Consider the following 12,875-nt stretch of genomic DNA (forward strand, 5'->3'; position numbering starts at 1 on the left):
TTGTAGCCCTGCTTAAGTCAAAATCGTAAGAATGACCCTCAAAATACGAGTTCTTCGTATTGTATTATGGGCGTGTACAACCTGGATTTAAGAAAAAAAAAAATAAACAACCATAGTAGTGTATAAATAAAACATCAATCAAGATACTATATTTATTAAAAAATAATACTGAGTCATATTTGGTACATGTTTTTATTTTACAAAGAAAAAAAATATTTCTATTTTAGAGAAATCTTGTTAAATTACAATAATGTATATATTATATTATTACAGTGGAAGTGTATTTTTAGTAGTATTATTAAAACTGTACAAACTTAAGTTAGTTATTTTTTCACTAAAAATTTTACTATCGACTTTCAGTTAATTTATTATTTAATGAAAACATATATATACCAGTGGCTTACGGTTGTGTGAATATTGGGTGTGCTATAAAAAATAAAAAAAAAAGTACATTTTTTCTTTTTTATTAGCCGAGGTTTTGGCATGCCTAAACTGCCTTACAGCTTTTTCCCATATATAAATAAATAAATAAACATCAAACCTAATCTAAAATATTATTATATAAAAATATCAAATTTCCAATAAACATAAAATTATAATTATTTATATATAAAATCTAATCTTCTTTCTTTAATCATAAATTTTTCTATCACGCTGTCATAAAAAGTGCTCTTCTTTTTAATGTCCATAAGGATCCCTTTTTCTATTGAAATCAAGCTAAGGCCACATAGCCTTTCTTGGCCTTGGGTACTTCGATAACAATTATTAATTCGTTTCAGAGCAGAAAATGAACGTTCTGCTGAAGCAGTACTGCTTGGAAGAGTTAATATTAGTTTGCCTAATTTATCTATTTCCTGAAAACCTGACTCAAGATTATTTGTGTTCATAAATTATACAAGCTCATCAACAGATTTCTTTGCAAATTTAGGTAAATGATAAAGAACAGCAAGCTCATTTTTTAAACTTAAAATTAAAAATAATCAAATAATGTTCCATAGAATTGTTGCAGTTTGGTAAGTAATTCATTTGGAAATTTTCCTTTATATTGCTCATATTTTTCTTTCTCCAGAAGGTGAAAATATTCTAATTTGGACATTGAAGAAAAACGGTATTCAATTTGCTTACATATATTATCAACTATTGTATTAAATAGTTGGCTAAACGCGTGCTTTTCTTCAACAAGCAAATCATTACTCAGTCTTGGATAATTTTCTTCCGTTACATAAGAATCCCATAATGTTTCATAATTATTTTCCTGTTCATGTCTGAGTTGTTGCAAAATTTCGGTAACTTTCTTACAGCAATATAATATGTCAAAAGATTTGGATTGTAAAATGTTGTATAGCACATCAGTTTTTCCAAAAAGGTTTGAAAATATGTAGAGAAGTTTTCTTGTTTCAAAATCTCCCAAAAAGCTAAGAAAACCTCGTGCTTTTATTACAGTCTCGGGGTCCCATAGTTCACAATTTTTCACGACGTCTCGAAAAAAGTCCGTAAATTCATTTCTGTATTTTTGCACTGTGTTACTTAACCGTGATGTGTAATTCCATCTTGTAGGTGTAACAGAAGGAAGTCTTCTACCTACAAACTCTTGTAAAGCATTTATTCGTTTGGAAGATTTCGAAAAGAATGCAGACAATCCATTTAAAGTTTGAAAGAATGATTTGCACACTTTAATATTGGAAAGACCTTGTTGTAATGTTAAATTCAACATATGAGCATAGCAGTGTGTAAAAATAGCCAATGGATAAACTTCGAGTACTTTGGCTTGCAAACCACTCATTACACTCGCCCCATCATAAGTCTGTCCAACTAATTTTTCTTGAATTTGAAATTCTTCAATTATATTTACAACGTAGCAAAATAAGCCATCGGCTGTTTTATCAGAGCTAACGTCTGTAAAGCCAATAAACCGCTCGTAAACTTTACCTTCATAAACAAAACGCAAAACTGTCGAGAGCTGTGAGTTCGTCATTATATCTGAAGTTTCGTCAAGAATTTTAGCGACAAAATTTGCTGAATTTACTTCTTCATAATTATGATCTTTAATAACATCACCAATTGCTTCAATTATGTCATTCTGTATGGATGGGGAAGTACCACGAAACACCGTTGCAGTATTTAAATGAGTATCCAAAACAGAATCGTATTCTCGAAGTGCATTTAAAAATTCAAGGTAATTTCTTTTGTTTAGTGAATTACAGGACTCATCGTGGCCTCGAAAAGGTTGTTCTTGTTTTCCTAGATATACTACTGCGTCAATCATTCGTTTTAATATTTCTCTATTTTTATTAACTTGTTCATTATGTTGACTTATATTAGCTTTACGTTGAGCGTCAATCATGACTTCAATTCGTTGTTTTCCAAACATTTTGAGAGAAAAAAATGATTGAACGTGTGACTGCGCTCTTTTGTGTTTTTTCAGTGCCGTTATCAGATGACTAAGGTCAGCAAATCCACTTTTATTCCACACGCTTCTTTCTTTTGAAAACAATAAACATGGCCAACAGAACAATCTAGATCGAAGTTCGCAGCCTGTTAACCACTCAGTTCGTTCATATGATGAAAATGAAAAATGTCTTGTATATTCACATTTATTGTCTTTATGCTTCATAAATAAATTGGGAAGAGGTGGACGTGGTTTGCCAATTTTGATGATCTTCAATTTAATTTCATAACTTCTTTTTGAAAATGGATTATTCAAAATATCTTCAACAGTATTCTTCATCATTATTGGGGTAAATAAAAAAATATAATCTAGAATAGAAAATTAAGTATTGATCATATGTAAATAAGATAATAAACTATTTTACGCCAAAATATAAAAAATGAGTGACCTGTTATTGTGATATAATGTAATAAAAAAGCAGCGACGGACGCAAGAGTTTTTGAAGTACGTGCACCAAATTTGAGACCAATTTTACTACTGAGCGCTGCCAGCCGACAGATCGACTTCAGCCGTTAAATCTCGGAACAATTTACTTTAGTCGGCCGCCGCACTCAAAGTCGGCGCGCCACATGAGTAATACATAGCGTGTCGGTCGCGCGGAAACTTTTAGAGCGACTGACAAATACCAATGCATACTATACACTGCATATTAAAATTTTATAATTTTGCATACTACTGTATGCAAAATGATGTCGCTTTATGCCCTAAATTTTCTAAATTTCTAAATTTATATTTTAGATGGTTTTGCGGGTGTGCGCCGCACACCTAGCACGCCCTGAATATACGCCCCTGATATATACCTGTATTATATTTAAGCAGGATTTTAATAAAGCACTAGTGAAAATAAAACTTTACTGGTAATACACATTAACAGTAACATTTATAACATTTTTAGGTAAGCGGCACTAATCTGAAATATTAATTAAATTTAAAATAGAAAATTTACGAAGAATTTATAAAAAAAGTAAGAAAAAACATATATTTAAAAAGCACATATATACATTCATTTGATTTCGGTATTATTATTTTTTAAACAATCATTTGTTTTCAATAGTATAATTTTTCGCAACTGTCATGATGGTTGTGTATTTTTAAGTGAAGTAATATTTTAAGTTCAATTATATGTTTGCTAACAAACATACAGCTAAAAATTAATTCGAATGTGATTTTAATGAAACGCCAATAAAAGTATACCTTTACTGGTAGCATATATAACATAACATTTTAAGTTAAAGGGCACTGCTCTCAATGAATAACTGAGACTATTAAATATTTTTTTTAAATATTTTAAAAGTATTAATTAAGCATTTAATTTTGCTATACATATTTCAAAATCATTTTTTATTAAGAATAGCTAACGGTTTTGCAACTATACAGCCTTGAGCAGCATATATATTGGTAAAAATGTATTTTGATATGACTTCACTGAAATGCTAGTAAGTGATTTTTCACTGGTAATACACATTCACTATAACATATGTATGTATAAACATTAAATTTATTTATTTGGAATTCATGTCTATTTATTATTTTAATAAATAAAACTGTATTTATAAAATATTTTTTTTTGTTGCAGATGGTGTCTAGTCAATATTAATAATAAATAATACATAAAATAAATTAAGTAAACCCTTTTAAAAATAAAAATAATAATAGTGTTTTTTATTATAAAAATAATAATTATAATGTACACATCAAACCTAGACAACGATTTAAAATGGCTGTTGAAAAATTCATAGCATCATACCGTCTGACTACGCTGTGTTATTCATAAATCATGTTCCATTCGAAAGCCTCAAGAAAGAGGGCCGAAGCTCAATACAAATGCCGCTACAAGATGGCTATGATCCATATAAAGATGGCTCTGATCCTGCCCATCCTGGTGCTCAACAAAGTCGACGCTCAGGACATTCATTCAAGTCAGCAAGTGTTGAATGCGACTACGGAGAACACCGGACCCCAAAACAGTGCTCAAAAGGGGGACGATTTCAATTATGACACCAAACCGCATTATGGCGGTGGAGACGGAGGCGCTTACGATAATTCCAACTATGGAGTCCATGGCGGTTATGGGACCCACAACGGTGGCCCCGGAGTCGATTACGACCACTATCCTAATTTGGGCCATCAGTTCGGCCCTGGTTCCGGCTCCACTTACAACACTTACTCGGGCGGCATTAACAACCTGAACAACGCGTACGTGAATTCGAGGCAGCACAATGGCAACAGTAAGAACAGACTGAGCAACAGGATCATACAGACTAGATATGGGAAACTGCAGGGATTCGTGCTGCCGATGGACGAGCACAAGTTTCTGAAGCCTGTCGAAGTTTTCCTTGGAGTGCCGTACGCGACCCCTCCGATAGGATCGAATCGGTGAGTTTAGTTTTATTATATATTGAGTGCTTTGAAACAATATTTTACGACTATAGAATATAAAGTGAAGTTTAAATCAAAATTTTAGAATATTATCGTAAGAAAAAAGATTTACTGTGAATCAGCAAAATACTCTTTTAAATAAAAATCACCAAATATGACCACTCACTATTTTAATATACATACTAATGAAATCTTACATCTTAAGATTTTTGATATGACATCACATCTTTCTATTAATAATAAGAATAACACTGGACTAAATATAAGTGAATGATTTTTTAATTGCATGTGAAATAGCTAGATAAAGACAAACCTAAGATAAATTAAAAAATATACTAATAATTTATTTTAACTTATTCAAGTAAATCATACAGATTTTTTACCTTCATGTACAGTAAAGTAAACTAATTCTTTCTTAAGGCCACCGATACACTTAAAATTCTAATTAAATCAGTTGGTTTATATTATTAGTGAGGTCAATTTTGAGTTAATCGCGTCATAGTTTTTATGATAAGAACATAAAAATAAATCTCTAGCGATGATCACTTGTCTTATAAATTTCAGTGCTATGAAAATTCCTACCCTAGAACAATTAGTAAGATTACTTTATTATTATGCTATGTGAGGCAACTCATACTTTATTTTATATTCGACAGTCGTAAATCCAAGGATGGTAAATTAATTATTTAATTTTATTAGATTCTTTTAGAAATTACTTCGCGACAAATTATGTCGCAACGATTACGGGTGATCCCGACAATAGCATTTATTAATTATTATTTACAGCCAAAGTTCACATGATTTTTTTGGTTTAATTGGTGGCAGAATATATAAAACAACAGGTGTCATGGCTACTGAATAAGGATTAGAACGTTCTCAATGGTTAAAATGTATGTGGACTTTTAATTTCATTCATTTCAACAGATTTGGATATGTTAGTTTTTAAAACTTACTTATGTTTCTCTATTAAAACAAGCTAGTTTCTGTAGCCTTAATAATAAATATATTACTAATAGCTATACGTTTTATTCCCAGTCATATTTTATTTCTTGCCTAACAATGTTTATATTTTAATACTCTATTAGGTATTATATATCTCATTTTTCACTGTAAGGTTAATCAAACTTATTGGATATAATTTGAACTATATATAATATAAATATACAGTATTTCCTTTATTAACAATACAGTTTATTTTGTTTGTTCATGACCAGATGTCAAGACAAATCCTTAGAGGTTATTATAATATATTTTATGGTCAGATCTAATAAAAGTAATATTTTTCGCATTACAGCTTCAGTCCTACGCGCACTCCCTCGCCGTGGGAGGGAATCAGGATATCTGACACCCCAGGGCCGGCGTGCCCTCAAAAGTTGCCCGACATCAAAAACGAGAGCGCGGCCCTGGAACGGATGCCCAAGGGCCGGCTCGAGTATCTGAAGCGCCTCCTGCCCTACCTGAGGAACCAGAGCGAGGACTGCCTCTACATGAACATCTACACACCGGCGCAAGGTGAGTGAGAAGGAGAGCTTTTAGCACGCTAACAAAGACCCCGATCAGGGCCGCTAACCGCTCCGAGCATTAATCAGTCAGACGTCGACAGGGGCGGCGGCAATAAGATGAATTGGATCTCGCTCTTGTTTTGTACTAATCTTTTGCGCCGGCGATATTAATTAAATCGCTTTGGCTTCTGTGCTCCACGACAAAGCGGACGATAAATTAAACCTTTTACTCTTTGGGTGTTAAGTGTGTTTATTAGAGTCGGTAGTGGAGTAACAGCGTATTTTTGAAAAAACGGAATAAGCAACCGTATTCGTAATGACTCTATTCCTGAATTTCTCGCTTTAGACTTTTTTTTATAAAAATTTCTTTCTTAAACCAATTAAATTAAAATACACATATTAATTTATAATTAATAATATATTTGTCACATATTTCTGATTTTCAGTCCAGTATTTAATACTTGTAGGTATTTATTATGTCTAATTGACTTACCCAGTTGGTACAGATTTACCCCGTTGTAACATTTGCGCTTACGCCTGTCAAGTTACAAAATAATAATGAAAGAAATCGAGCAAAAAGAATTTTCAAAGAACTTATAACGATGACGCTTCTCTTTTCACAAAAATTAATAATTCTTTCGTTGTAACTTAACAGGAGAAAGCCCAATGCGTTACAACGGGGTAACTCTATACCAACTGAGTAAGTCAATCAGATATAATGAATACCTACAAGTAAGTTGTAAACCACCAGACTAAAATTCTTGGAATCGGTGACATATTTATTATTAATTACAAATTATTGTGTGTAATATATGTAATTTATAACCAAAATATGTCACTGCAGCTGGGTCTGTTTTTTTTAATATTAGCGCATTTTTTATAAATAAAAATTCGAGTGTCACTGCCGGGGCTCAAAATTACAAAATTCATTAATTTTTAATTTTGCAAAAAATAGTTTATGTAATTCAAATTACTATTTGGAAATATTTCTATAGAATATATTATCGATTTAAGGTTATAGTGAACGTTTTTCATATTAATAAAAATCCAATCATTACATAACCTTAGCAAAACCACATTTCAATGACCACTCTATGCTATTGCATCACTAATAACCAATCTGATGAATTTATTTATAGACTTGTTCTGTACCAAGTGGCAGTTAAACCCTTCCGTCGTGTTTCTAATCTGCTCAAAGCGAAGAAAGTCACGTACGTTATTTATCTCGTTATTTCTTATGAATCCCTACACGTCGAGAAGAAAATAAAGTTTTTAACTTGAAAAATAAATTGCGAAAAATCAAGAATGCGTGCGGTAATGTTTTCCCCGTCTTGTCGATAGTAATAAATGTAAAAATGGTACAAATCCTTCTGCCTTAAGCCGGATTGTTAGCTTATATGCCCAAGTGTCCTTAAAACAGCCGCTCAACTCCCACTCGCTCTCTGGCTCTTTTGTCTAAGAGATTCTTGGGTGGGAGAAATGCTTGAAAATTTTCACTAGAGGTAACGAAATCTACAAGCTTTTCGAAAAGTTCATGCAAAGTTCAACAGAAAGTCCAAAAATGTACTAGATTTTATTACACATAAAATATCTTATGTTTGACTCTTGTGTGTATCTGTTTATATTTGAGAATTACACTGTTTATTGTTTAAAAGATACACATTGCAACTGTGATAATGTGCTATGTACATACATACATAATAATTTGTGGTTAAGATATTTATTTATATTATTATTTTTTCAGTAAAAGTAATAGTTCATTAAATTTTCTTATTCTGTTATTATTATGTATATTAAAATTATTTGTATACTGTATATTTTTTGTAAAGAAAATATTTAAATACTTTTTTTTACATGGTGAAATATTCTTATAAACGTTTTTGTTATTTTTTTGGAAAAATCCAAATATCTAAAATATTTTTTTAGATTATTTATACAAACATTATTGCTCATATACGTATTTAATTAATACAAATGGTACTGACTCTCTTTATAAGTTGCTGAATTACACATAAAATTTAGAGTTACTATATTTATATCAAACTTAGAATCATCGAATAATATTTTATAAGATTTATTAAATATTTAAATTTTCGCCTTTTGTATAAAATAACTTTTAATCTTTAGCTAAATTTTACTGTAATTTATATAATAATTTATTAAAAATTACTCTGAATACGAATACTTTTAGAATCTTAAGTTCAGAAATTTTGGTATATTTTCTTCCTACCATTGCAATTATTTATATATATATATGTATAGGTTATTTTTGTATATAATTTATAGTTGTTTGCTAATTTTATTTAAGCTAAATATATTGATATAAACCCTAGCTAATAGAATTTTTGAAAATACTGATTTATAAAGTTTAAACCAAGATTTTTTTTAATATTACAATATATACACATCATATAAATCTAGATATGTAATGTGTTATTATATGAAAAATAAGAAAGAATCTAAAAAATTGCAATCAACGTTTCGAAAATAAATTTATTTATTTTATCTAAAAATCTTGTGGTAGTGTTATTTATATACATAAGCTTACAAAAGGTTCAAATGCCTCCAGCCTGAGTATGATAATATGTTACAGATGTGATGCAATTTAATATTTTTAATAATATTTCCATATTCATGAATATATAATCAACATTTTTGTCGTATAATTATTTATTATTTATTTTATTAATTTATTTAGCTTAATAGCTAATCTTTACATCTAACAAATTTAGTAAACATATATAAAAATATATAAAAAATACATAACAGAAAGAAAAAATAAAAATATACAATAATAAAGTCTTAATATTATAATTTATTTCTATATGTACGAAGGTGTTTTTTTATTCCATTTATGAAACCCGTTATATTTTTGCTGTTTCGGATTTCTCTTGGAAGACTATTATATAAATCAAAACCTCCGTACATAATTCCCCTAGCCGTACTCGTTTTCTTATACTTAATTATCTTTAAATTTTCTGTATTTCTAGTATTATATTTATGTACATTTTTATTTCTTATTAAATACTTATTAAAATATTCTGGTAACATATTATTTTTTAACTTATATATAAATACTAAAACATTCATACTCAATATTTCTTGAACATTCAACCATTCTAATCTATCAATCATACTTTTACAATTAGTTAATCTATTTTTATTTAAGATTACTCTCATTGCCCTATTTTGTAATTTTTGCAACATTTGTTTATCTAATTTATTTAACATATTTGATAGTGTTGCACAATAATTAAAATGGGGCAATATTATACTATTGTAATTTTTTTTTTTGTATTTATACTTAATATATTTCTTAATCTAGATAATAAACCTATTTTTCTACTAATTTTTTTTAATATGTAATTACAACGTTCTTTAAAATTGAATTTTGTATCAACAATTACTCCTAAATATTTTATATTATCCACTATTTCTATACTAAAGTTATTTATTACTATTTAGGTACTATTATCTAACACATTTTTATAATTAATAAACATACATTTAGTTTTATTCTCATTTAATTTAAGTACATTATTCTTTAACCATATTTCTAATATACTTAATTCATTATTGAAATTATTTAAAATTTCTTTAATGTTATCACCTATGCAATACATTAATGTGTCATTCGCAAATAGATGAATTTTACATTTTTTCACGTTATTAACTATATCATTAATATACAAAACAAATAACAATAATTGGGACTAAAAGATTTTATTACCATGTACAATTTTATTTTTTCACAAACATTTCCTATTTCAAATAAGGTTAAAATATAAACATAATTTATATACTAGAAATTTTTCATTAGACATATTAAATTTTAATGTATAAATTAGTATAGGCTATAACATTTATCAAAAAATATTATTCTTAATATTAACTTGTATGATTTGATATGAAATTATAATAAGTATTTAAAAATTGCATGCAATTTTAGAATATTTATTTTCAAGAATGACATATGTCAGCTGGCGCATAAAGTAATTATCCGCCGGCCAATTGACATGACGATCTATAGGCAGGCCTATCTGAAATCTATCTGAGCTAGCGTATCAGTAACGCTACTATTCCGCGATTAGCCGTCAGCCTAATTAGGACGAACACAATAAATGTTTACAATGAGATTTAAAGTGTTTAATTGGTGAATTATATCAGTATTATACCTATACACCGCATACGTATACACAAGATGCATATATATATAAAATATAAATCACACCTACCTTATAGCCAGAAGCAATCGCGTGGGCGGTTTACAATCCACGATAGCTCGATAGCCATGGCGAGCTTTCGCTTTTGAGTTTGAAAACCCTGACGGTTTTCCCTGCGGGACGTTGACCCTGGACAACGGTCATGTCACGGGCGTTAAGCCCCGACGGTCACTAAGTCATAAATAGAAGGCAGATAAAAGCCGGACCTAAAATGTCGGTTGGCCGCCGTAAAGCCACCAGACAAAGAGCAAATCCTTGTATTCGATGCGCGTAAAACGGCGTAAAAGTTCCCAGGGTAAAATCATGCGCATCCAGAACAAATGGGGCATGCAGCGAGTTATGAAGGTCCCACTCCGATAGAAGGCCCCGGGGCCCATTGCTTTTGAAATACGGCCGATGGCCAACCGGCTTCATCAGCATGCATGACGCACAATACGCAATGTATAAAATGATAAGTGGATTGGTTTACACAGTTTCGTGTATATCATACAAATATGTGCGTACAGCAGAATATGGTAAATTTCGCCGATTTTTTGTCACGTCTAAACGGTCCGAACACATGGACGAACCACTCTTTTCCACATATTGGAATACATAGTTTCGTATTATACACATGATGACCTATAAAATAAAACGAAACTTCTTGAATTATCAAATGAGGAACTGATAATATTAGGAGGCAATTTAAAGAAATGGATTATCAAATAAGTCTATAAAAATAAATCCTACATTTTCAAAAATATTTTATTTTATTATGTTACGCAGTGGTGTAGCATTTAACTTGATTGTAATTTAAACTTGATTAAAATAATCATTTAGTCTAGGTAAGACTATGAGAGCTTTCGTTGGTAATGAAGGTTTCATGATTGTATACATTGCAGTCTACCGCTTCGAGGCGAAAAATCTTTTCCGTATTTATGTAATGTTATATTAAACAGACACAAACTAAATCATATTTTTGCTTTCCGACAAAAATGTAAATGTACTGCAACTTCGCCTTTAACTTTTCCATTTTGATATTGAAATGCAAATGTTGGCTCAAGATTTTTATCATACTGGTAAGCGAGTCACTAGCTAGCGTCGGATTTTTTTGATACTTAAATATACAACTAGTATTTTTTCCGCTAAATAATCAACTGAAAGTACATTCATTTTAGGTTTATTTTTTATACTTATCAATCAACATAAATTCAATTTATTAAAATTAAAATATTATAAGCAATATTTATAAGCTTTCATTTTATAAAGCATTAAATATCAGTTAAAGGATAAACGAATATTTATAATTTGAGTGATAATTTGAGTAGATTTTACTAATGATCCAGAACTATTGATATGTTGTCTTTAGCCTTTTATTGTATTTAAATATATGGTTGTTCCTTTTATAGTCCCGATGAACAAGATTAGTGGGTAATATTTATTATTATGAATATAAGTGTGTTTTAGTTGTTAGTATTGAAGGCTAATATGCAATTTCTTAAGATTAGTATAAAAATAATGGATTATATATTATTTTCATAGCTTAATTTTTAAAATTAGTATTACTGTTGTTACTCCACGCCGAAAAGGCATATGTTAAAATGGGTCTGATTAATTGTTTTTATTAATCACGATTTTTCTATCAAATATCGGTCGAATGGCCGCAATGCCGGCAAGATTTTTAGAGCGAAGTTCTAAAAAATGAAATTTAATCTTAGAGTTTATGTGTAAACTTAGATATTTACCGCTTGTTTTATATTTTACATTATTTCATTTAGCAGAGTATGTTTAAATTTTGTAAAAATAACTGCTTTGTTAATTCACCTTCCAAAATTATTATTTAGAATTTTAAAAGATTTTTGTAATTTAATCGCGATAACTTAAGACCGTAAGCACTTTTTAAAATATATATTATGTCTGCGTACATAGATAAAGTATAGGGTAAACAGAAGATTTCAAAAATTATATTATTATATTATAGACAACTAACGCAATCTGACAGTGCTATTTTATATAGTTATAAAGTTATAGAGAAACTTGCTAGAAATTTCTTCAAAACCCATAAATTTTCATCTGATTCAGATCATCGATGACTCGTTTTGGGTCAACGAATTTTAGAATTTTTTTAGAACTAAAATAAAATTCGTAATTTTGAGCCATGCAGTACACATATTTTGTTTACGTATATATTTGATTTATTCTATATTAAGTTTATCTAGAAAATGTATTATTTATAATATCCTGGTGTGTGATGGCTTTATTTGTACATTTGAGCGTAAAGTAAAGGTTACTGCTGGCAATAAATAATATGAAAGCGCTTTAATATATATTGCTAACCAAGTA

General features: G+C 29.6%; 1 protein-coding gene across 2 annotated transcripts in view; it reads left to right on the forward strand.

Annotated features, from left to right (window-relative positions):
* Positions 1-12,875, forward strand: part of LOC148233277 (neuroligin-4, X-linked-like) — a 388,707-nt gene that overhangs the window by 124,797 nt on the left and 251,035 nt on the right. For both annotated transcript variants that reach the window (XM_088190274.1, XM_088190275.1), the window contains exons 2-3: positions 4,026-4,825; positions 6,123-6,340. In XM_088190274.1, the coding sequence (XP_088046400.1) occupies positions 4,227-4,825; positions 6,123-6,340 (817 nt within the window). In that variant the 5' untranslated portion in view covers positions 4,026-4,226. The remainder of the gene's footprint in view (positions 1-4,025; positions 4,826-6,122; positions 6,341-12,875) is intronic.

Source organism: Plectrocnemia conspersa, unplaced genomic scaffold (assembly GCF_051122295.1).
Source record: "Plectrocnemia conspersa isolate PC_06_02 unplaced genomic scaffold, ASM5112229v1 ptg000008l, whole genome shotgun sequence".
Taxonomy (NCBI): domain Eukaryota; kingdom Metazoa; phylum Arthropoda; class Insecta; order Trichoptera; family Polycentropodidae; genus Plectrocnemia; species Plectrocnemia conspersa.